General features: G+C 44.4%; 1 protein-coding gene across 2 annotated transcripts in view; it reads right to left on the minus strand.

Annotated features, from left to right (window-relative positions):
- The window catches only part of exd1 (exonuclease 3'-5' domain containing 1), a 70,989-nt gene that overhangs the window by 41,427 nt on the left and 4,607 nt on the right, over nucleotides 1-24,955 (minus strand). For both annotated transcript variants that reach the window (XM_041213956.1, XM_041213957.1), the window contains exons 3-5: nucleotides 22,733-22,802; nucleotides 13,184-13,248; nucleotides 10,826-10,890 (exon numbers count right to left, since the gene is read on the minus strand). In XM_041213956.1, the coding sequence (XP_041069890.1) occupies nucleotides 10,826-10,890; nucleotides 13,184-13,248; nucleotides 22,733-22,802 (200 nt within the window). The remainder of the gene's footprint in view (nucleotides 1-10,825; nucleotides 10,891-13,183; nucleotides 13,249-22,732; nucleotides 22,803-24,955) is intronic.

Genomic DNA, 24,955 nt, shown 5'->3' on the forward strand with positions numbered 1-24,955 from the left:
ATGGCACAGGATGATCCTTTGAGCATGGAGACTGGTGGGGTGATAAGTGAGGACAAGGAGGACCCTATCATGGTTCTGAGAGGAAGGTGTGAGGCAGATGCGAGGGAGAAGGGCCGGATATGGTTGAGGGCCCTGTCAACCACCCGTGGGTGGAAAACCTCGGTTAAGGAAGACACGTCAGAGGAACTGTTTTGGAAAGTGGCATCATCAGAACAGATGTGACATTTTCTACCCACGGTGGTTGACAGGTCCCTCAACTGTGTCCGGCCCTTCTCCCGCGCATCCGCCCTCACACCTTCCTCTCCCTCCCAGAACCATGATAGGGTCCTCCTTGTCCTCACTTATCACCCCACCGGCTTCCGTGTTCAAAAGATCATCCTCCGCCATTTTCGCCAACTCCAGCATGATGCCACCACCAAACACATCTTCCCTTCACCTCCCTGATGGCTTTCCACAGGGATTGTTCCCTCAGGGTCCACTCCTCCATCACCCCCTACACCTCAACCCCCTCCCATGGCACTTTCTCATGCAACCACAGAAGGTGCAACACCTGCCCCTTTACTTCCACTCTCCTCACTGTTCAAGGGCCCAAACACTCCTTTCAAGTGAAGCAGCACTTCCCTCAATTTAATCTACTGCATTCGCTGCTCCCAATGCGGTCTCCTCTACTTTGGAGAAACCAAACGCAGACTAGGTGACTACTTTGTGGAACACCTTCGGTCTGTCCGCAGGCATGACCCAGACCTCCCTGTTGCTTGCCATTTCAACATACCATCCTGTTCTCATGCCCTCATGTCCATCCTTGGCCTGTTGCAATGTTCCAGTGAAGACCATAAGACATAGGAGCAGAAATTAGGCCATTCGGCCCATCGGGTCTGCTCCACCATTCAATCACGGATGATAAGTTTCTAAACCCCATTCTCCCGCCTTCTCCCCGTAACCTTTGATCCCCTTACCAATCAAGAACCTATCTATCTCGGTCTTAAAAACACTCAATGACCTGGACTCCACAGCCTTCTGTGGCAATGAGTTCCATAGACACACCACTCTCTGGCTAAAGAAGTTTCTCCTCATCACTGTTCAAAAAAGTCTTCCGTTTACTCTGAGGCTGTGCCCTCAGGTCCTAGTCTCTCTTTCTAACGGAAACATCTTCCCCACGTCCACTCTATTCAGGCCTTTCAGTATTCTGTAAGTTTCAATCAGATCCCCCCCCTCATCCTTCAAATCTCCATCGAGCATAGACCCAGAGTCCTCAAATGTTCCTCATATGTTAAGCCTTTCATTTCTGGGATCGTTCTTGTGAACCTCCTCTGGACCCTCTCCAAGGCCAGCACATCCTTCCTGAGATACGGGGCCCAAAATTGCTCACAATATTCTAAATGTGGTCTGACCAGAGCCTTATAAAGCCTAAGCAGCACATCCCTGCTTTTATATTCTAGTCCTCTCGAAATAAATGCCAACATTGCATTTGCCTTCCTAACTCAACCGACTCAACCTGCAAGTTAACCTTCAGAGAATCCTGGACTAGGACCCCAAGTCCCTTTGCACTCCAGATTTCTGAATTCTCTCCCCATTTAGAAAATAGTCTATGCCTCTATTCTTCCTACCAAAGTGCATGACCTCACACTTCCCCACGTTGTATTCCATCTGCCACTTCTTTGCCCCATTCGCCTAACCTGTCCAAATCCTTCTGCAGCCTCCCCGCCTCCTCAATCCTAACTGTCCCTCCACCTATCTTTGTATCATCTGCAAACTTAGCCAGGATGCCCTCAGTTCCTTCATCTAGATCATTAATGTATAAAGTGAAAAGTTGTGGTCCCAACATTGATCCCTGCGGAATTCCACTAGTCACCGGCTGCCATCCTGAGAAGGACCCCCTTATCCCCACTCTCTGCCTCTGCCCAGACAGCCAATCTTCTATCCATGCTAGTACCTTGCCTCTAACACCATGGGCTCTTACCTTACTGAGCAGCCTCCTGTGCGGCACCTTGTCAAAGGCCTTCTGGAAGTCCAAGTAGAAAACATCCATCGGCTCTCCTTTGTCTAACCTACTCGTTACCTCCTCAAAGAATTCTAACAGATTTGTCAGGCATGACCTCCCCTTGATGAAACCATACTGACTTTGCCCTATTTTACCATGCACTTCCAAGTATTCTGAAATCTCATCCTTAATAATGGACTCTAAAATCTTACCAACGACCGAGGTCAGGCTAATCGGCCTGTAATTTCCTCACTGTCTTTTGCCTCACTCCCTTCTTAAACAGAGGGGTTATATTAGCGATTTACCAGTCCTCTGGGACCCTCCCTGACTCCATGATTCCTGAAGGATCACCACTAACGCCTCCACTATCTCTTCAGCTATCTGCTTCAGAACTCTGGGGTGTAATCCATCTGGCCCAGGTGATTTATCCACCTTCAGACCTTTCAGTTTTCCTAGCACCTTCTCCTTGGTAATGGCCACCATACACACCTCTGCCCCCCGACTCTCTTGAACTTTGGGGATGTTACTAGTGTCTTCCACCATGAAGACTGACGCAAAGTACCTATTCAGTTCCTCCGTCATTTCTTTGTTCCCCACTACTACTTCTCTAGCATCATTTTCCAGCGGCCCAATGTCCACTTTTGCCTCTCTCTTACCCTTTACATATCTAAAAAAACTCTTGCAGTATTTTTATATTACTGGCTAGTTTACCCTCATACTTAATCTTCTCCCTCCTTATTTCTTTTTTAGTTGTCCTTTGTTGGTCTTTGTAGGCTTCCCAATCCCCTGGCTTCCCACTGCTCTTCGCCGCATTTTATGCTTTCTCTTGCTTTTATGCTGTCCCTGACTTCCCTTGTCAGCCATGGTTGCCTCATCCTCCCTTTGTATGCTTCTTCTTCCTAGGGTCAATTTTTGCTGTCTCCCCCAAATTACTCCCAGAAACTCCTTCCATTGCTGTTCTACTGTCTTTCCTGCTAGTCTCATCTCCCAGTCAATTCTGGTCAGCTCCTCCCTCATGCCTCTGTAGTTGTCTTTATTCAACTGTAATACCATTTGATATGATTCCAGCTTTTTGCTCTCAAATTGCAGGGTAAATTCTATCATATTATGGTCTCTTCCTCCTAAGGGTTCCTTCACCTAAAGCTCCCTTATCAAATCTGCCTCATTACACATCACTAAATCTAGAATTGCCTGTGCCCTAGTGGGCTCCACCACAAGCTGCTCCAAAAAGCCATCTCGTAGACATTCCACAAATTCCTTTTCTTGGAATCCACTACCAACCTGATTTTCCCAGTCTACCTGCATATTGAAATCCCCCATGATCACTGTAACCTTGCCTTTCTTACACGCCTTTTCTATCTCCTGGTGTATCTTGTGCCCCACATCCTGACTACTGTTCAGAGGCCTGTACATAACTCCCATTATGGTTTTTTTTTACCTTAGTGGTTCCTCAACTCTACCCACAGAGATTCTACAACATCTGACCCGATGTGGTTTCTTGCTACCGATTTAATTTAATTTTTTACTAACAAAGCAACCCCACCCCCTCTGCCAACCTGCCTATCTTTTTGATAGGATGTATATCCTTGGATATTTAGCTCCCAGTCCTGATCCCCTTGCAGCCATGTCTCCGTGATGCCCGCCACATCATACCTGCCAATTTCAATCTGCGCCACAAGCTCATTTACCTTATTTCGTATACTACGTGCATTCAGATACAACACCTTTAGTCCTGTATTTCCTGTCCCCTTTCTCATTGGCATCCCTTTATCTGATGTGCTTGAAGTTAGATTCCTAGCCCATTCCAAACACTCTGTCCTATTTTGTGTTCTGGAGAATTTAATAGCCTCTCCTGGGCTCTCCTTTCTTTTCAGTTTTTTCATAATTTTCCATGAAGTTGAATCCACACCCCCCACACGCTAACCTGCTGCTTTGTTTCCCATTAGTCATACTTCTTGGAGGTTTAGCCTTCCCTTCCTCCCCACTTTCTAGTTTAAAGTCCTGTTGACCACCCTATTTACCCTTTTCGCTAGAACATTGGTCCCAGATCGGTTCAGGTGAAGACCGTCCCAACAGTACAGATCCCTCCTGTTCCAATACTGATGCCAGTGCCCCACGAAATGGAACCCCTCTTTCTTGCACTACTCCTTTAGCCACGTGTTTACTTCCCTTATTCTTGCATCCTGATGCCAATTTGCACGTGGCTCGGGTAGTAATCTGGAGATTATAACCCTTGAGGACCTGCTTTTTAATTTAGTTCCTAGTTCCTGATAATCCCCAAACAGGTCCTCTTTCCTGGTCTTACCTATGTTATTTGTCCCGACGTGGACCACAACAACTGGATCCTCCCCCTCTCTCTCCAATATCTTTTCAAGCCGGTCAGAGATGTCCCTCACCCTGGCACCGGGCAGGCAACAAACCATGCGGGACTCTCGATCCTGCTTACAAAGGATGCTATCAATTCCCCTAATCATAGAATCCCCTACACCTATCACTTGTCTAATTGCTCCCTCTTGAATGGCCTCCTGTGCCATGGTGCCGTGGTCAGCTGGCTCATTCTCCCAACAGCCCTGTTCCTCATCTGCACAGGGAGCAAGTACCTCATACCTATTGGACAAGGTCAAGAGCTGAGGCTCCTCTGTTCCTGAACACAGGATCCCTCTACATGCCTCACTTACAGTCACACCCTGCTGAGCCTGACCACTGACTGAATTTGAGGTACTTAATCTACCGGGTGTGACCGCCTCCTGAAACTAAACGTCCAGGCAACTCTCCCCCTCCCGGATGTGCCGCAGCATATGGAGCTCGGACTCCAGCTCATCAATTCTAAGCCGGAGTTCCTCCAGCAACTAACACTTGCTGCAGATGTGGTCACTTCAGCTCTCTCTGTAAAAAGTTGAGGCTCCAGCACAGACACCTGCAGGTCTCCACTCATCACATCCTACCAATTAGAAAAAGATCCATTTATGCAAACTCTCTATTTTCTGCCCAAGCTAATATGTTGCCCCTGACATGAGCTTTTATTTTCCACAATAACCTTTGATATGGCACCTTTTCAGATGCCTTCTGGAAATCCAAGTACAGCACGTCTACCGGCTCCCATTTAACTAGTCCATGTTACTCCTTCAAAGAACTCTAGTCCTGAATGATCTTGACAAGGTGGACGTAGAAAGGATGTTTCCTTTTGTGCGTGAGTCCAGAACCAGGGGGCACTGTTTTAAGGTTAGGGGTTGCCCTTGTGGGACAGAGATGAGAAATTTTTTCTCTCAGAGTTGTGCAACCTTGGAACACTCTGCCTCAGAAGGCAGTGGAAGTGGGGTCACTGAATATTTTTAAGGCAGAGGTAGATAAGTTCTTGCTAAGCAAGGGAATCAAAAGTTATCGGAGGTAGATGGGAATGTGGAACTCAAAACACAAACCAATCAGCTATGATGTTATTGAACGGTGGAACAGGCTCCAGGGACCAAATGGCCTATTTCTGCTCCTATTTCATATGCTCCTACTGTATGCTACTGCATATTGCACTCTCAACCTGACCTCCACCTTCATTGACTTATACACATGTACACCCAGGTTCTTCTGCTCTTGCACCCCCCTGAGGATTGTATCCGTTATTTTATATTGTCTCTCCACGTTCTCCCTATCAAAATGAATCACCTCACATTTCCCTGCATTGACCTCCATCTGTCACTTGTCCACCCATTCCATCAACTTTCTTTGTCCCTTTGAAGTTCTACACTATCCTCCCCACAGTTTATAATGTCTCCAAGTTTCATATCGATTGCAAATTTTGAAATTATGCCCTGTCACCAAGGTCTGGGTCATTAATATATATCAGGAAAAGCCAGGTCCCAACACTGACCCCTGGGGAACTCCACTGTAAACCTTTCTCCAGCCTGAAAAACATCCATTAACCACTACTCTGTTTCCCATCACTCAGCCAATTTCGTATCCATGTTGCTACTGTTTCTTTCATTCCATAAGCTATAACTTTGCTCAAGCACTGTAGCAAATGTCTTTTTGAAGTCTACATACATCACATTAACAGCATTGTCCTCGTCAACCCTCTCTGTTATCTCTTTAAAAAAAACTCCAGCAATTTAGTTGAACAGGTATTCCCTTAAGAAATCCATGCCGGCTTTCCTTAATTAACCTGCATTTGTACATGTGACTATTGATTTTGTCCTGGATTACTGTTTCTAAAAATTCCCACACCACCAAAGTTAAACTGAACTGGCCTGAATTTGTTGGGCTTACCTTTACATCCTTTTTTGAACAAACATGAAATGTCTGCAAATTTTCTAGTTCTTTGGCACCATTCCGAGTCTAAAGAGGAATGAAAAATTATGGATAGTGCCTCCCACAATTTCCACTCACTTCCCTCAGTATCCTTGGATGCATCTCACCTGGTCCTGATGCCACATCAACTTTAAGTACAGATAGCCTATCTAATACTTCTTCCTTATCAATTGTAAACCCTTCTGGTGTCTCAATTACCCCCTCTTTCACCATGGCCTGGGTAGCATCATCTTCTTTGGTAAAGACAGATGTAAAGTATTCACTTAATAGCTCAGCTATTCCCCTTACCTCCATCTGTAAATCCCCTTCTTGGACCTTAATTGGCCCTGCTCCTCCTTTTACCACATTTTTATTATTTATATGTCAAAAGGCAACTTTGGGATTCATTTTTATGTTGGCTGCCAGTCTCTTTGATACTCCCTCTTTGCTTCTCTTCTTTGCTTTTTCATTTCCCCTCTGAACCTTTTATATTCAGCCTGGTTCTCAAATGTATTTTCATCTGACATCTATCAAAAACCCACCTTTATTTAATTTCTATCACTTTTGTCATCCAGGGAGTGCTGCATTTGTTTGCCCTACTGTAGTAATCTGATGTGTAATACACTTTTAAGATAAATGTTGTAATGTAAGATCACATGATAAGATCACAGGAGAGTAGCTTGGGCTACCTCTGTAGTCAGTAGTCTTGAGCTAGAGTCGGAAGAGTAAAGACAAGAGTTTTGAGCTGTAAGCACACAAGTGTTGCTACTAAGTTCCTTTTGTAAATAAACAGAATGCGTTTCTTCTAAGGACTGTCTACCGATCTTCTCTGTCTTGGTACCAACTCAGTCACCACAAAATAAGCGTGCAACCTGGATCCTTTAGCCTCAACGAATCAGGACACTGGATTCAACTTTTCCCTTTTGAGGGAATATACCTTGGCTATGCCTGATCATCTCTTCTTTGAAGGCAGCCCATTATTCAGTTCCCGTTTTTCCTGCGAACCTTTGACTCTAATTTGTTTATTAATTTACCCCATTGAAGTTGGCTTTCCCCTAGATAATTATTCTTACTCTGGATTGTTCTTTGTCCTGTTCCACAGTCAGCTTAAACCTTATTATACAATGGTCATTGCTCCCTAAATGTTCTCCTAATGACAGCTGATCTACTCAGACTCAGACATTTACAGCACAGGAGGAGGCTGTTTGGCCTACTGTGTCAGCCTTGGTCTAAGATCTGACCACACTAATCCCATTTTCCAGTGCTTGGTCCATAGCCCTGGAGGTTAAGGCAATGCAAGTTAATATATAAATGCTTCTTAAATATTACGAGTGTTTCTGACTCAACCACCCTTTCAGGCAGTGGGTTCCAGACTCTCACCATCCTCTGGGTGAAAAGATTTCTCCTCAACTCCCCTCTTAGCCTTCTACATCTTAACTTAAATCTACGCCCCCTGGTGATTGATCCGTCTACTAATGGAAAAAGTGCTTCCTATTCACTCTACCTATGCCCTCAATCTTATACACCTCTATCAGGCTCCCTCGCAACCTTTGCTGCTCCAAGGAAAACATCCCCAGCAAATCCAATCTTTCTACATAGCTCAAGACCCTCCAGCCCAGGCAGCATCCCGGTAAATCTCTCCTGCATCCTCTCTAGTGCAGTCACATCCTTCCGATAATGTGGTGACCAAACTGCACGCAGTACTCTATTTGTGGCCTAACCAGCGTTTTATACAGTTCCAGCATAACGTGCCTGCTCTTGTGTTCTATGCCTCGGCTAATAAAGGCAAGTATCTCATATGCCTTCTTAACCACTTTCTCCCCCTGCCCTGCTACCTTCAGGGATCCGTGGATATGCACACCAAGGTCCCTCTGATCTTCAGTGCTTTCCAGGGTCCTACCATTCATAATGTAATCCCTTACCTTGTTAGCCCTCCCCAAGTGCATTAACTCACACTTTTCCAGGTTGAATTCCATTCGCCACTGCTTTGCCCACCTGAGCAGTCCATTGATAGCCTGCTGCAGTTTACGGCTATCCTCCTCACTATTTCCCACTCTTACCAATTTTCGTGTCATCTGCGAACTTCTTGTTCGTACCCCTTACATTTAAGTCCAAATAATTTATATACATCATAAACAGCAAGGGCCTGAACACTGAGCCCTGCAGAACCCTACTGGAAACAGACTTCCAGTCACAGAAACATCCCTCTATCAAGACCCTCTGCTTTCCTGCCTCTCAGCCAATTTTGGATCCGTTGTGCCACTTTACCTTGGATCCCATGGGCTCTCATTTTCTTGACCAGTCTGCCTTGAGGAACCTTATCAAAAGCCTTGCTAAAGTCCATAAGGACCACATCAAATGCATTACCCTCACCAACACTCCTGGTTACCTCCTCAAAAAATTCAATCAAACACAACCTTCCCATAACAAATCCATGCTGACTATCCCTGATTAATCCGTATCTATACAAGTGCAGATATATTCTGTCCCTCAGAATTCTTTCCTGGTCTATCCCTTTCTCACTTTTTTAATAATGGGAGAACGTTAGCAGTCCTCCAGTCCTCTGACACCTTACCTGTGGCCTGAGAGGATTTGAAAATTGAGATATCAGGGCTCCTGATATCTCTTCTCTTGCTTCCCTCAACAGCCTAGGATACTTCTCATGCAGGCCTACGGATCAATCCACTTTTAAGGCCACTAATACCTCCTCTCTATGTTAACTTCCTCTAATATTTCAGTCGTCCACCCTGATGTCTATATCTGTGTTGTCCTTTTCCATTGTGAATACCGATGCAAAATATCCATAGAGGACTGTACCCACATCTTCTGGGTCCACACTCAAGACTACAGAAAAAGGCCCTTCGGCCCATCGAGTCTGCACCGGTCAAACAAGTACCTAACTATTCTAATCCCATTTTTCAGCTCTAGCTAGACCCATAGCCTTGTATGCCAAGGCACTGTAAGTGCACATCCAAATACTTCTTAAATGTTGAGGCTTTCTACCTCTACCACCCTTTCAGGCACTGAATTCCAGATTCCCACCACCCTCTGGGTGAAAAAATTCTTCCTCGTATCCCCTCTAAACCTCCTGCCTCTTACCTTAAATCTATGCGCCCTGGTTATTGATCCCTCCACCAAGGGGAAAAGTTCCTTCCTGTCTACCCTATGTCCCTCATAATCTTATACACCTCAATCTCCTCTGCTCCAGGGAAAATAACCCCAGTCTATCCAATCTCTCCTCATAACTAAAACTCTCCAGCCCAGGCAACATCCCAGTAAATCTCCTCCGCACAAGTATCCCATATTACTTCTTAACCATCTTATCCACCTGTCCCGCTACCTTAAGGGTCTAGTGGACATGCTTATTGAAACATACAAGATTCTGAAGGGGCTTGAAAGGGTAGACACAGAAATTGTTTTCCTTGCCTGAGGAATCTAGAACATGGGAGGACAGAATAAGGAGCCATTCATTTCGACCGGGTTGAGGAAAAGTGTCTTCACTGAGGGTTGTGAATGCTTGAAATTATCTATCCCCTGTGGATATCCCATCATTGAATATATTTAAGGTTGAGAAGACAGATTTATGTTCTCTCATGGAATCAAGGGATATGGGGAGTGAGCGGGAAAGTGCAGTTGAGGCCAAAGATCAGCCATAATCGCATTGAATGGTGGAGTAGGCTTGAGGGGCTGCATGGTCCACTTCTGCTCCTATGTCTTATGTTTGGACAAACTGGATCCAAGTAAGCTTTTCTGCTATATGCAGAACTTACCCACAAGGGGTTATATTTACAAATTAAGAACTGAAAATAGAAATGTAGGAGAAACACTTCCTATTACTAAAAGGGTGGCAAGTTCGTTGAACAGATTATTAGCATGGGTGTGGAACAAAAAAATGTCTTACTGGTTTCAGGAACGAACCAGACAGGCTCATCAATGAATAAGATTCCAGGTTATGAGAAATGCTAAAGCTAAGACTGTAGATACGTGGGAGAGATAGACTAAAGGTCTTATCTTATCTGAAGCTGGTCAAATGCTGGGGTCTTAAGAGCGGATCCCTGATTTGTGCTGAATCACCTGATCTCAGCCAGAGTAAAGATAGAATTGGTCCTGGTTAAGAATAGGAAGGAAAAAGAGCAGCCAAGATTGTTACTCATGATAACTATCTTGTAACTTCTATTAGGGGAGTGTACAGTTAGCACGAGGTAAGTGATTGATATTCTTCACAATCAAACAGCCTTCCATTATTGCTTACCATTAAAGGACAAAACTATATAAGGAATGGCCAAGATAGCAAGGTTGATAGTTCTTCACTGGGACAATATTGCAGGGATAAGTCCGTGCTCCAAGCAGAGGTAAAAATTAATTTTAAATCCTTCTAATTATAATCAAAAAAGACAGATTACCATCAACTTATCTGAGCTGGATGGCAACAATCAGTACTGCACCCCCCCCCCCCCCCAATTTCACCAAATAAACAACATCCTATTTAATTGTGACACTCAGTGTCTGTGTCTGATCAGTGATTTGAGAGAGAAAAGTCAACAGTGCTACAACTGGTGAACTTACAGCAGGACCAAACTTTTGATGAAATTGGTCGATGATTATGTATTTCAAACTTTCATCATCCAACTCTGTAAGAAATCAACACCAGTTAAAAATCTGCAAATACAAATGTTTAACTTATAATCGCACATAAGAAATACACTGAACTATACTAGCAACCGCTTGGGGGAAGGGAAAAAAAAGTACCATCTCCATTATCAAATTTTTTCAAATGTATCTTTTTTCTAGCTGAAGGGCGATTGTTGTGAAAATACTTATCTCAAAACTTTACTCCATTGAGTCTCAATTGATCCAATTACCTGTTTAGGCGTGAGTGAATTTTATCTTTCAATTTTGGTCCTCAAGGCCCAAGTGAGTTACTTAGTCCCATGTTAGGAGGTGGAACCAGATTGTGGAGGATTCGCAAAGCAAACAGAATGCTGGAAAACTGTGTAGTGCTCTGCTCATGTTGTGCCTTGAATACCTTGTTCAGCTGTGGTCCCAACAGAGACAGTCAAGCATTGGAGGTAATTTAGACAAGAGCAACAGATTTCTCCCCTATGTCAGAGGGCTGAATTACGAAAGACTGGAAAAACATGGGCTTTTCAGATGACTGCAGGTTGACCTCAAAACGTTTCACGGCTCATAAACAGGATAGAAATGGTAACACTACTTCAAACTAAACCGCAATAGGAGGACAACAGGAAAACAAATGATGACAGGCTTATCTCAAGAAGTTCATCCTCATATAAAGCATGATTGGACTTCTAGCTGGAAATCATTTAAAAAACAACCGGATGCTTTTATTAGGGAATTTGGAAGGTTGCAGGGGACAGGAAAAAGAGATGGATTAAAGAGTCTTCCTTAATTGGTGGGCAATGGACTGAATGGCCACTGTCAGCAAGTGGGGGGGGGAAACCACCTGAAAGCTGGTAGAAAGGTGGAAAATTGTAAAATGACAACTCCCATGGCATTGCTCATGGCTGACCCAGGGCCTGGTGCCTGGCTACTGTTGTTTGGGATCTCTTCAGCTATTTTTAAAGTTCACTCTGTATGGAAATGCTCATCTCTTTCTATGGGAACAGAAATCAGAGCAGCTGATTTGGGAAAATATTTTGTAAAAAAACATTTCTAGTCAGAGCCACTGATTTGTAAAGCCCCTGGAACACAGTAATAGCTTGTGAAGCCAAATTTAAACCGAAAAAAAAAAATTACATACATAACAATTTTAAATTAGACAGAAACTTGAATATATCCCTGGGCACAAAACCACAAATCTGCACCAATGGCAGGAACTCCTTGAGAGTATGAACTTAGACTGAAAAATGATCAAAATTAAATAAAATGTGCAAAACATAAAATAAATTTACTTAAAAACGTTTATAATTTGGTTAATATCAGGACCAGCTATTGAGTTTTTCAACATCACAGGCCAGTAGTTAACTGTAGCCTCTGAACTTCAGGCAAATTTGACAAAACCGTACAAGCTCCTAATTAGGAAAAGTCACATTAGCAACCATCAGGTCCATAGGGCTGGGCACCAAAGACCAAATCAGCTGGTTGGAAAATGATATTCACATGTGTGGAAGGGTGTTGCTTGATCCATGAACATTACATACATTCTCCAATCGATTTCGCAGAAATTTACCAGCACAAAAGCAGCTTATTTAGCCCATCAGGTCTGCGCTGATGTTTTTCTCCTCACAACTCACTTAGTTTAATCCCACTGTCTTGTTCTATCACCATATTGTTTCAAATTCCTTTTTTCATTTAATTAATTCCATTTTAAGGAGTCTGCTTTTACCGTGTTTTGTGTCACAGAATTGTACACTCTAACCGGCCCTTCAGTTCTGCTGTGATTATCCTAATTTGACTCTTTTTGTCACCATCTTGCCAACCACGTAAAGTAATCACAACTCACTTCATCATAATCTTAAAAGATCTTTGTCAGGCTATTCTGTAAACTTGCCAGCTCCAATGAGTCCCAATTCTAGAAAGCCTCAATTTCTCAAGTCTCTTCCTATATAACGATTAACTCCTACTGACATCCCAGTGAATCCATGTTGTACCTTTTCCATTGCCTTGAAACTCTGCCTTATACTGTGGTGCCAAAAACTCTAACTAGAATCAAAGGTCTTGTACAATTTCAACATTATCTCACTGCTTTTTAAATCTATGCCTCTAGAATCAAAGCCAAGGATGATGTCCTCCTAGCATCAACAACCATTGCTACAATGTGCTGTACCCTCATTTAAGGTCTTCAGAAATTATCATTTTGTCCCTGAAATCTCAAAGCCAGCAGTTTAAAGCAGTCACACAACTTCACTTAACAGGAGTCTCTCCACACCAAATTAGCATGATACTGCCACCCAGCTCAAGTACCTGAGAAATGTTGCTCTCTGAAAGCCTTCTCTGGAGTTGTGTCTTCTGTTTTGTCCCTTTTGTTACTTAAGAAAAAAAAAAGTTAAGATTGAAAAATGCTTCCCATTTTTTTTGTGCAAAGGACAAGCAATATAAATTACACTTGTTCTCTCGTGTTGGATAGAAAACAACAGAGCTTCAAGTAGCAGGGATTGACTATTGTACAACCGGTCTGGGTAACCCAAATAAATCCTTCATCATAAGCAAAAATAAGACCTAGAGTTTCTGTGGCACTTTTCCTGACCACCAGATATCTCAAAGCAGTTAGAGCCAATTAAGTACTTTTAAAGCATTGTCACTGTTGTCATGTAGGAAACACGGCAGCTGATTTACACACAGCAAGCTCCCACAGATAACCAGATAATCTGCTCTTTCAGTGATGTTGCTTGAAGCATAACGCTCCCCTGCTCTTTGAAATAATGCTATGGGATCTTTTACATACACTTGAGGGCTGCTGGAGCCTCGGTTTAACATCCCATCTGAAAGGTGGCACGTCCAAAAATGCAGCTCAATACTGTACTAGTGTATCACCTTTGATTTTTGTGCCCAAGACCTCGAGTGGGACTTGAACTTGGAACCGGAACCCAGATTTGCAACTGAACTGGATAAAATATAACTCTTTTGAGTACAAACACATTTCCATCTGTTTCAGATGAAGTGACATTGTTTCATAGTTTGCCATTGTGAGATTTGAACTCTTGATAATCTTTTAAATGAAAACCAAATCAACAAAATTGGGATAAATCAGGCACAGCCCCTAATTCGGGTCAGCTGTAAAACCAAGGACAAAGTTTAAAGGAACCTTACAAACTTTAAATCAAAATGTGATTAAAGGGGTCAACAAAACACCCCAGTCCCCGCGGTGCCCACCGAGCACGGAAGGCCTCGAGAGTGTCAGCAGACACCGCGTGCTCCCTCTCCAGGGACATCCGGCAGCGAACGTAGCCGCGGAAGAGGGACAAACAATCGGGCGGGACTCCCCCGTCGATCGCCCGCTGCCTGGACCTGTTAATGGACAACTTGGCCAGGCCCAGGAGCAGGTTCACGAGGAGGTCCTCCTCCTTCCCGACCCCCTTCCGCACCGGGTGCCCATAGATCAGGAGCGTGGGGCTGAAGTGCAAACAAAACATCAATAAAAGATTTTTCAAGTAACTAAAAAGGGAGTGCAGCCTACAACACCCTATGTATACATGGTCCACGGACTCCACAAGACCGCAAAAAGGGCACGTGTCCTGAGAGTCCGTGAACCTATGCATCCTCTTATTATAGGGGACTGCTGTATGCAACACCCTCCAACCCAGGTCCCCGATAGAAAGGGGGAGGACACCTCCATAGAGGGCCTCCCATCGGGGGCCTCTGCCGCCGGACGGCAACAAGGCACGCCAGGGCGTGTCCGGGCGACGGACAAGGGCGAGAAAATGGAAGGTGTGCAGCAGCAGTCCATACAAAAAGCCCCTCTTTGCCGTGCCAAAAGGCACGGAGGGTATGTCCCCGAGGCGGCTCATATTGCGGGGCACCAGCACCCGAGGGAGGGTTCGGGGCTTGGGGCCAATGTGGAATTCCGTCCGAACAGGGGAACGTTCAGACGGAAGACCACCGCGCACCTGGGCCACCTCAAGACCCAAAATAATGTCGGGTCCGAGCACGACCGTTCTCAGGTCTTGGATGGCATCGGCTGCGACCTGGACACTCACAGACGCGCGTCACGCCAACTCCTGCAGGAGCATCCAGCCCAGTCCTCCGCCACCCAGCACGTCCCCGATCCTGGTCACCCCTGCGGCCACAGCCCTCCTCTCCGCCAACCACTGAAAAGGACGGAGGGGCAGTTTCCTGAGCAGCGGCTCTCTGACGATAGCCGCTATTCCTGACGGGGGAGAGCTGCGTCGCGAGGCGACCACTTTCCAGACTTTGATCAGGTCCTGGTAAAAGACGGGCAATGCCTGCAAGGAGCCACCGAGGCCCAGCTGTTCTATAAACAGGAGCTGCATGTCATAATTCAGGCCGTGCACCTGACGGAAGAAATACGTCGTCAGGGCACACCATCTAGGAGGAGGCTCGACGTAGAGGTATCACTGCAGGGTCTGAAGGCGGAAAGTTGCCACATGAAGTTACATTGTTTCATAGTTTGCCATTGTGAGATTTGAACTCTTGATCTTGGGGTTACAAGCCCAGTACCATAACCACTTGGATATTTAGGCCAAGCCCCAATTTTAGCTGTAACTCTTTTGAGTACAAACACGTTTCCATCTGTTCCTATTCAGATGAAGTGACATTGTTTCATAGTTTTGCCATTGTGAGATTTGAACTCTTGATAATCTTTTAAATGAAAACCAAATCAACAAAATTGGGATAAATCAGGCTCAGCCCCTAATTCAGGTCAGCTGTAAAACCAAGGACAAAGTTTAAAGGAACCTTACAAACTTTAAATCAAAATGTGATTAAAGGGGTCAACAAAACACCCCAGTCCCCGCGGTGCCCACCGAGCACGGAAGGCCTCGAGAGTGTCAGCAGACACCGTGTGCTCAAAACATTTCCATCTGTTTCAGATGAAATTACATTGTTTCATAGTTTGCCATTGTGAGATTTGAACTCCTGATCTCTTGATGTGATTTTCGTGGTTTGGCATCTCCTTTTGTAACTCTTTCGAGTACAAACCCGTTTCCATCTGTTTCAGATGAAGTTACATTGTTTCATAGTTTGCTATTGTGAGATTTGAACTCCTGATACTCTTTTGAGTAAACCTGTTTCCATCTGTTTCAGATGAAGTTACATTGTTTCATAGTTTGCCATTGTGAGATTTGAACTCCTGATCTTGGGGTTATAAACCCAATACCATAACCACTTGGCTATTTCGGCCAAGCATATATCGGTAATTACACTGCATAGCAATTACATTGTTAAAGACAATTGCTAGTTAAACAGGTGATGAGCATAGGTTCTCCCATCAAATCAGTGTAAGCAGATACAGCTGGAACACTCTGGGAGGAAGGTACTAGGAAGTCTGTTACTCTGAAAAGCTATCTTAAGAATAAACCAACTTGTGGAAAAAGACTAGCTTTGAACTTTTTCTTCTATGACAAGCACTTATTGTGACACCAATGGGGAATAGTTAGATCAGTGTACAGGTCTTGTGCGAACCATTGTCTCCTGAGAAAAGATGGAGTTGGAGATTCCATGAACCACCAAATGGATGGTTTAACAGTTGCAATGGCATCTCCTGGGAACAGGCTACCAGTCACTTGAACCAGAACAGTACTTAGCATAAATCTTAAAGGAAATTTAATGAAGCCTCCTTCATGTTTTTGGAGTGCTCTTCAATCCACTTGCTCTCAAACTGTGGTGATGGATATGGTCATTGTTCTTTAGCTTAGGTCAGTGGTTCTCAAACTTTTTGATTAAAGGTCCATTTCAAATGGATTAGTAACGCACAGATGCCCTCCCCACCCCATCTAAATTATAATATTGTACTCAGAATGCTGCATGTAAAGAGCATGATAATATTTTTAAGAAAACAGGTATATACTTAGATATGAGAGATGGGTGTGCCTACTTCCCACTGAAGAGCTCTGTATCCTCGGCAGAAAAAAAAAGCAGAGAGGGAACTGAAGTGATAGCAAGAGAAAGGAGACAGCAGAGCACATAAAACAGAGACCATTTGGCCCAACATGTTCTCACTAATTTAAAAAGCACTATCCAGTTTAATCCAACATGCCAGCACTTGTTCTGTAGCTTTGTAGGTTATGGCCTCAAGTGCATATCCAAGTGTTTTTTTTCTAAATATGATGAGGGTTTTGCTTCTACTATCTTTTCAGACAGTATGCTCCAAAGGCCCACCACCCTTTGGCTAAAAGAAATTACTCAATGACCCTCCAATTACATTAAACCATTGTCCTGTGGTTATTGACCTCTCAGCTAATTGAAATAGGTCATAGAGTTATACAGCATAGAAACAGGTCCTTCAGCCCGTCGTGTCCGTGCGGCCATCAAGCACCTATCTATTCTAATCCCATTTTCCAGCACTTGGCCCATAGCCCTGTATGCTATGACGTTTCAAGTGCTTATCTAAATACTTCTTAAATGTTGAGGGTTCCTGCCTCTACCACCCCCTCAGGCAGTGTGTTCCAGATTCCAACAACCATCTAGGTGAAAAAAATTCTCCTCAAATCCCCTCTAAACCTCCTGCCCCTTGCCTTAAATCTATGCCCCCTGGGTACTGACACCTCCGATAAGGGGAAAGTTTCTTCCTATCTATGCCCCTCATAATTTTGTATACCTCCATCAGGTCACCCCCTCAGCCTTCTTTGCTCTAAGGAAAACAACCCTAGCCTATCCAGTCTCTCTTCATAGCTGAAATGCTCCAGCACTTGGCCCGTAGAATGCTCATCCTGGTGAATCTCCTCTGCACCCTCTCCAATGCATCACATCCTCCCTATAGTGTGGTGACCAGAGCTGCACACAGTACTTCAGCTGTAGCCTAACATTTTATACAGCTCCAACATAACCTCCCTGCTCTTATATTCTATGCCTCGGCTAATAAAGGCAAATATCCCATTTGCCTTCTTAAGCACCTTATTTCCTTGTGCTGCTGCCTTCAAGGATCTATGGACATGTACACCAAGGTCCCTCTGATCCTCTGTACTTCCTAGGGTCCTACCATTCAATGTGTATTCCCTGGCTGTGTTAGTCCTCCCAAAATGCATCACCTCACACTTCTCAGGATTAAATTCCATTTGCCACTGCTCTGCCCATCTTACCAGCCCATCTACATTGTCCTGTATTCTAAAGCTCTCCTCCTCACTATTTACAACACCACCAATTTTCATGTCATCTGCGAACTTACTGATCATACCTCCTATATTCACGTCTAAATCATTAATGTACACTACAAATAGCAAGGGTCCCAGCACCACTCCCTGTGGTACATCACTTGTCACAGGCTTTCAATTGCAAAAACAACCTTCGACCATCACCCTCTGCCTCCTGGCACCATGCCAATTTTGGATCCAATGTGCCAAATTGCCCTGGATCCCATGGGCTCTTACCATCGTTGTCAAAAGCCTTACTGAAGTCCATGTAGATTACATCAACTGCGCTACCATTATCTACACAACTAGTCACCTCCTCAAAAAATTCAATCAAATTTGTTTGACGTGATCTTCCCCTGACAATGCCATGCTGACTATCCCTGATTAATCCCTGCCTATACAAGTGGAGATTAATCTTGTCTCTCAGGAGTTTTTCCAATAGTTTCCCTACCACTGATGTTAGACTCACTGGCCTATAATTACCTGGTTTATCCCTACTACCCTTCCTGAATAATGGTACCACATTCACTGTCCTCCAGTTCTCTGGCAACTCTCCTGTGGCCACAGAGGATTTGAAAATTAGTGTCAGAGCCCCTGCAATCTCCTCTCTTTCCTCTCACTGCAGCCTGGGAAACATCTCATCTGGGCCTGGGGACTTATCCACTTTTAAGCCCATTAAAACCGCTAATACCTCCTCCTTTTCAATGCTAATTTGTTCAAGTATATCACAGTTCCCCTCCTTGATTTCTATACCTACACAGTCCTTCTCCATGGTGAACACAGGTGAAAAGTAATAATTTAAAATCTCACCGATGTCCTCCGGCTCCACGCAGGGATGCCACTTTGGTCCCTAATGGGCCCTACCCATTATCCTCTTGTCCTTAATATATTTATAAATATATTTATAAAGTGCCTTGGGATTTTCCTTGATCTTGCCCGCCAGTGTTTTTGCATGCACCCTCTTCGCTCTCTAATTGTTTTTTTAAGTATCCCCCTACACTTTCTATACTCCTCTAGGGCTTCCACTGTTTTCAGCCCTCTGTATCTGCCATAAGCCTCCTTTATTCTCCTTATCCAATCCTCCATATTGCTTGACATCCAGGGTGCCCTGGACTCGTTGGTCCTACCCTTCACCTTTATGGGAACATGTTGCCCTGAACTCTCTCTATTTCCTTTTTGAATGACTGCCACTGGTCTCATGTAGGCTTTCCTACAAGTAGCTGCTCCCAGTCCACTTTGGCCAGATCCTGCTTATCATATTGAAATCGGCCTTCCCCCAATTCAGGACCTTTATTTCCCGTCCTTCCTTGTCCTTTTTCATAACTACCTTAAATTTTAGAGTTATGGTCAATGTCCCCGAAATGTTCCCTCACTGACACTTCTACCACTTGCCGGGCTTCATTCCCTAAAATTAGGTCTAGTACCGCCCCTTCTCTTGTAGGACTTTCTATGTGCTGGCCTAAAAAGCTCTCCTGGATGCACTTTAAGAATTCCACCCCCTCTAAGCTTTTCGCGCTAAAACTATCCCAGTTAAGGCAGTGGCGTAGTGGTATTGTCACTTGACTAGTAATCCAGAGACCCAAGATAATGCTCTGGGGGCTATCGTTCAAATCCCACCATGGCAGAAGGTGGAATTTGAATTCAATAAAGACCTGGAGTTAAAATACCTAATGATGACCATGAAACTATTGCCGATTCATTAATGTCCTTTAGGGAAGGAAATCTGCTGTCCTTACCTGGTCTGGCCTATGTGTGACTCCAGATCCACAATAATGTGGTTGACTCTTAAAAAGCCCTCTGAACAAAGGCAATTAGGGATGGGCAATAAATGCTGGCCTAGCCAGGGATGCCAAATCCTGTGAGCGAATAAAAAAAAAATCCACTGAGATTTGCTTACTTTTCTGCTCCTCTATGTCCTCCTGACTGTTTGGAGGCCTACAGTACACTCCCAGCAAAGTGATGCCCCCTTTTCTGATTTTATGTTCTACCCACATGGCCTCATTTGAGGCACCTTCTAAGATACCGTCTCTCTTTACTGCAGTAATTGATTCCTTGAACAATAGTGCAATTCCACCTCCATTTTTATATGCACCCCCCCCCCCCCCCCCCCCCCCCCCCCCCACCACCACCCCCCCCCAATCACACCTGAAGATTCTATACCTTGAAATATTGAGCTGCCAGTCCTACCCTTCCCTCTACAATGTGTCTGTGATATCAACAATATCATATTCCCACGTGTAAATCAACACCCTCAATTCATCTGCCTTACTTGTAAGCCTCCTTACATTAAAATAGATGCAATCCAACCTTGCATTATTCCCATGTGCCTTAACAGGTCTTTATTTGCCCTGCCTTCCAGACTGACTTAGTTTTTCCTCTATATTTGGCTGTGCATCACCCCCTACTGTACCTCCATTCTAACACACCCACCCCCTGTCCCCACAACAGCACAAGCAAACCTCTCCACAAGGATGTTGGCCCCATTCCAGTTCAGGTGTAACCCGTCGGACTTGTATAGGCCCCACCTTTACCAGAAACAGACCCAGTGATCCAGGAAGCTTAAGACTTTCCTCATCTCTTCAGCCAAGCATTCATCCTCTCTATCCGCCACTAGCAGGCGGCATAGGGAATAATCCAGGGTTTACCATCTTCGAGTCCCCCGTTTTAATCTGCTACCTAGCTCCCTAAATTTTTGTTGCAGGACCTCATCCCTCTTTCTACCTATGTTGTTGGTACCAATGTGAATCACAACTTCTGACTGTTCACCCTCCCGCTTCAGAATGCCCTGCAGCCGTTGTGACATCCTTGACCTTGGCGCCAGGGAGACAACACACCATCCTGGAGTCACATCTACAGCTGCAGAAATGCCTGTCTGCATGCCTCACTATTGAGTCTCCTACCACAATTGCTCTTGCACTCTTACTCCTCCCGCCTTGTGCAGCTGAGTCACCCCCAGTGCCGTGAACTTGGCTCTAGCTGCACTCTCCGGAGGATCCTTCACCCTCACCATTTTCCAACACGGAAAAACGGTTCTTGAGTGAGATGCACTCTGGGGCTTTCCTGACTACCTGCCTGCCTCCCTTCTTCTGACTGGTGGTCACCCATTCCCTCTCTAACTGCACTTCCTTAAGCTGCGGAGTGACCAAATCTAAAAACGTGCTATTCATGTAACCCTCAGCCTAGCAGGTGCTCCGCTGTGTCTCTAGCTGAAGCTCAAGTTCCGAAACCCGTTGCTCAAGCTGGTCAAGCCGGTGGCACTTCCTGCATGTGCTCATCCACATGCTGCAGGCTGTACAGCTCATGGGACTGAGCTCCCTTGCCATACTTTTTGTTTGTTTTTAATTAAAAGACTATTTCCTTAAATTTAAGACAAGTAGAAAACTATTTAGTTTTTCTTTAAAAATGCTGAGACTCTTGCCTTCTGTAATGTTGCTTTAAAGTGGGGGGAAAAAAAAAACTTACCCACTACTTACCAATCAGCTCTCTCCATTGTCATTCCTTTCAAATTCCAGTGCGCTGAGTGTCTGGATGAGAAATGGCTCCCTCACAGGTAAACTCCGCTCTGCTTTTTATACATCCCTGCGCTCCCTCGCAGGTAAATGCCCACTCTTTGGACAGGCGCTCCACTCTCACTCTTTTTTATTGTTTTACCGCCATTATTTATTTAATTTGCCCCTATCCTTAAGTTACTAATTTAATAATAATCAATAAGCAATAGTTACTCAGCTGCTAATTTAAATCCAAAACAAAGCTAAAAGCTGAAATACTCACCAGCCAATCACCTACCTGCTCTGCTGTGACATCACTGTTTTTTCAGTGTTGGTTTGAATCGCTGTTTGGGGCCTCTGTCTCTCTCCAACGCTCTTTATTCACTCACTCCCCGCGCCGGTTTTCACCAAGGGACACTCTCATTCCTGCCACTGAAAGGTCCTTCCTTTGTATTCTCTATAGGCTTCTGATAATTCCACATACTCCTTGGAAAGCACGAGGAGGGGTAGTGGAGAGCAGGAGCCCAGAGAATGGCACCTGCCAAAATAGCCAAGGAAGGGCATCTGCAAAAGTAATCTGAGGGAGGGCATTACAGGAGCAGGGGAGGGCAGGAGCACTGGGGTGGGGGTTGTGGGAGGGAGCAGAGCACACTTCTAGCTGCCTCTCATTAATTTACTCTTCACCACAGCATCTTTGCCGACCTATAAGTCTGGCCCTGCATTTGGACCCTGGTATGTCTCTCTGGACCCCAGTCTGTGAACAACTGGCTTGGGTGTAATTCCCTTGATTTAGGTACATAGGAATAGGAGGGGGCCATTCAGCTCCTCAAGCCTGCTCAATGATTCAATTAGATACTGGCTGATTTGTACCTCAACTCAACGTTGCAGCCTTTGATCTATATCCCTTGATACCCTCAGCAACAAATATCCATATAATTCAGTTTGAAAGCTCCAATTGTCTCCGTATTCACAACATTTTGGCAGAGAGGGATCCAGATTTCCAATACCCTTTGCGTGAAAAGTGTTTCCAGATTTTGCTTCTTAATTTTCTCAAATTTTAAGATAATGTCATCTTGCTCTTGATTACCTCACCAGTGGAAATAGTTTCTCCATATTGATATATCAAATTCAGTCAACACAATAGAACAGCGATGGTACATTTCCAGGTAGCTACAGTTAAAATGAGAAAAGTTGTGCATGAGCAACCTGTTACCTACTTGCTGACATTTGTTGTCTTATTCGTTGATCCATTGGGCAAGCTGGTGGGCAAGACATCAAGGATCTCCACTGACAGAAACAGGACATTCATGAATAAGAAATGGAATCTATTTAACGTTACATGCATGCAGTTGTCAACTCAATACAAATAAAATAAATTAGGATCTTAACTCCTTGATCGTGCGGTAGGCTTTTCCAATGAGTAACTAAGCCATACATACTAGGAAGATCTCAGATTCTAAACCTCTGTATCGAGTTAGCTAATCTCAGCTAGCATAGCAGTAGTGGGTGCAACTGGTCTCAGTCTTAAAAAAGCTGCCTGGCGCTTGCTCCTAGTTAGATATCAGGCACCCATTTGTGGATGTAGGGTGAAAGAAACATCAAGTGTGGCTGAGGTTCTCCACAGTCAAAAAGACTGCCAAAAAACTTTATCCAAGAGTATCATGTGAACAACAATCACACTGTTGAGGGAACTGCAGATCTCTGACATAACCGCAATGGAACCACAGCAAGGGGTCAATACCTCCCAGAGAGAGGAATAGAAAAGTGAAATTTACACTTGTAATAATTTTTTCTGCAATTAATTAAAACTTCTCTTAGTTTTCAAATTGTTGAACAGTCTAGCATGTGTGGATATCACGCAGGATCAATTTTTTTTCTGTTGTTTTATCAGCGGTGAGAAGGGGGGTGGGATGAAGGTTGTGATTTCACTGACATTGTTACCAGATCACACACAATATTACTGCTCTGAAGCTGTCAAGACTTGCGTTGCCCCATTTAAAGTTACCCCATTTTTAAGTTGTTCCACTTGAACAGTCAGTCAGTTAATGGGGCCCATATTTGTTTGTGGATGTAGGGTAAAAGAAACATCAAGTGTGGCTGAGGTTCTCCCCAGTATAGGGACTTACATTTTAAAATTGTTTTGCAATGGGTCTGATCAGCACCATTTCAGAGCAGCCTCTGCTGCTCCCTGACCTTGTCTCCTGCGGACACTCCAGCTAGTGGCCTCTCCCACTCAATGACCCCCCCCACCGCAGTTGCTGCTGCTTCTACTCCCCAACCCTCCCAGTCCCGACCGATCCTGCTCACTGACCCTGTAGGTCACTGCCTCTCCTGGATGCTGCTACTCCTGCTCACCGAAACCTCCGGCTCCCTAATCCTCCTGATCACTGCCAGCCCTTCCTCTTACTGCCTCTTCAGCTGGCGGTTTACCTCCTCCAAGTCGAAGTTTCTCTTCCTGCCTCTTGCTGCTCATTTCTAGAGCCCTCACTCAGTGAGGTTTTGGAAAAGGGAAGAAGCAAGCATTAGAGGTAGGGAGTAGGAGGTCTGGTGAGAGGAAAGGTCTGGAGTGACTAGGAGGGTCAGGGAGCAGAATGAGTGGCATCAAGAATCAAGAAGAGTTGGTGAGGATTGACAGCGAGTGAGAGGCAAGTAGGAAGAGTTAGCATATTTTAATGTTTTAAAGTTATTTTAATTTGTAAGTTATTTTACTTACTAATAAAAGAATTTAGCAATGTAAAGTATTGCAATTTACAGCATATAATGTTTAATTCTAATGAGAAAGGTCCCACAGAACCTAACTACTGTTTTACATTGGTTTTAATGGGAAAATCTGATTTGTTTAAAGTTGTTGCACTTAAATTGCATTTTCAGGAATGAAACTACAACTTTAAGTGAGGAATTACTGTACTGTGCCCTGCATTAGTGTCATATCTGGTCTACCAATCATTTGGCCTGTTCTTGAATGCTGTCAAAACAAAAATCTCATCAACCAAATACTCCATCACCCAAGTATGTTCAAGGAGAGACACTAGAATATGTTCAGCACTTCCCATGGCAAGCAGATCCAACACTAGATCAGCTTCATCAGTTCAGCCTTCTACAAACTACAGCAGTGAGTGTTTGACACAAAGATCCCTGCAAGTCAACAAAAATCCTAGTGCTCAGAGCAGTTGTCATTGCACCCTGATCGACAGCGAGACGTGGATTATCATCGACCTAAGGACGTCAGAGAAATTTCACCAGCAATGCCATGCCGCATCCTCTGGATTCAATGGGAGTACCATCGAACAAACGTTAGTGTAAATAAGCTTATTAATTGAGATCATGAACTCTCTCCTCCATCCCCACCCCCTTTCCGATCCCCTTTTTTTCCAATAATTTATATAAATTTTTATTTTCCCATCTATTTCCATTATTTTTAAATGTATTTCCATCCATTG

This window comes from Carcharodon carcharias, chromosome 20 (genome assembly GCF_017639515.1).
Source record: "Carcharodon carcharias isolate sCarCar2 chromosome 20, sCarCar2.pri, whole genome shotgun sequence".
Lineage (NCBI taxonomy): Eukaryota > Metazoa > Chordata > Chondrichthyes > Lamniformes > Lamnidae > Carcharodon > Carcharodon carcharias.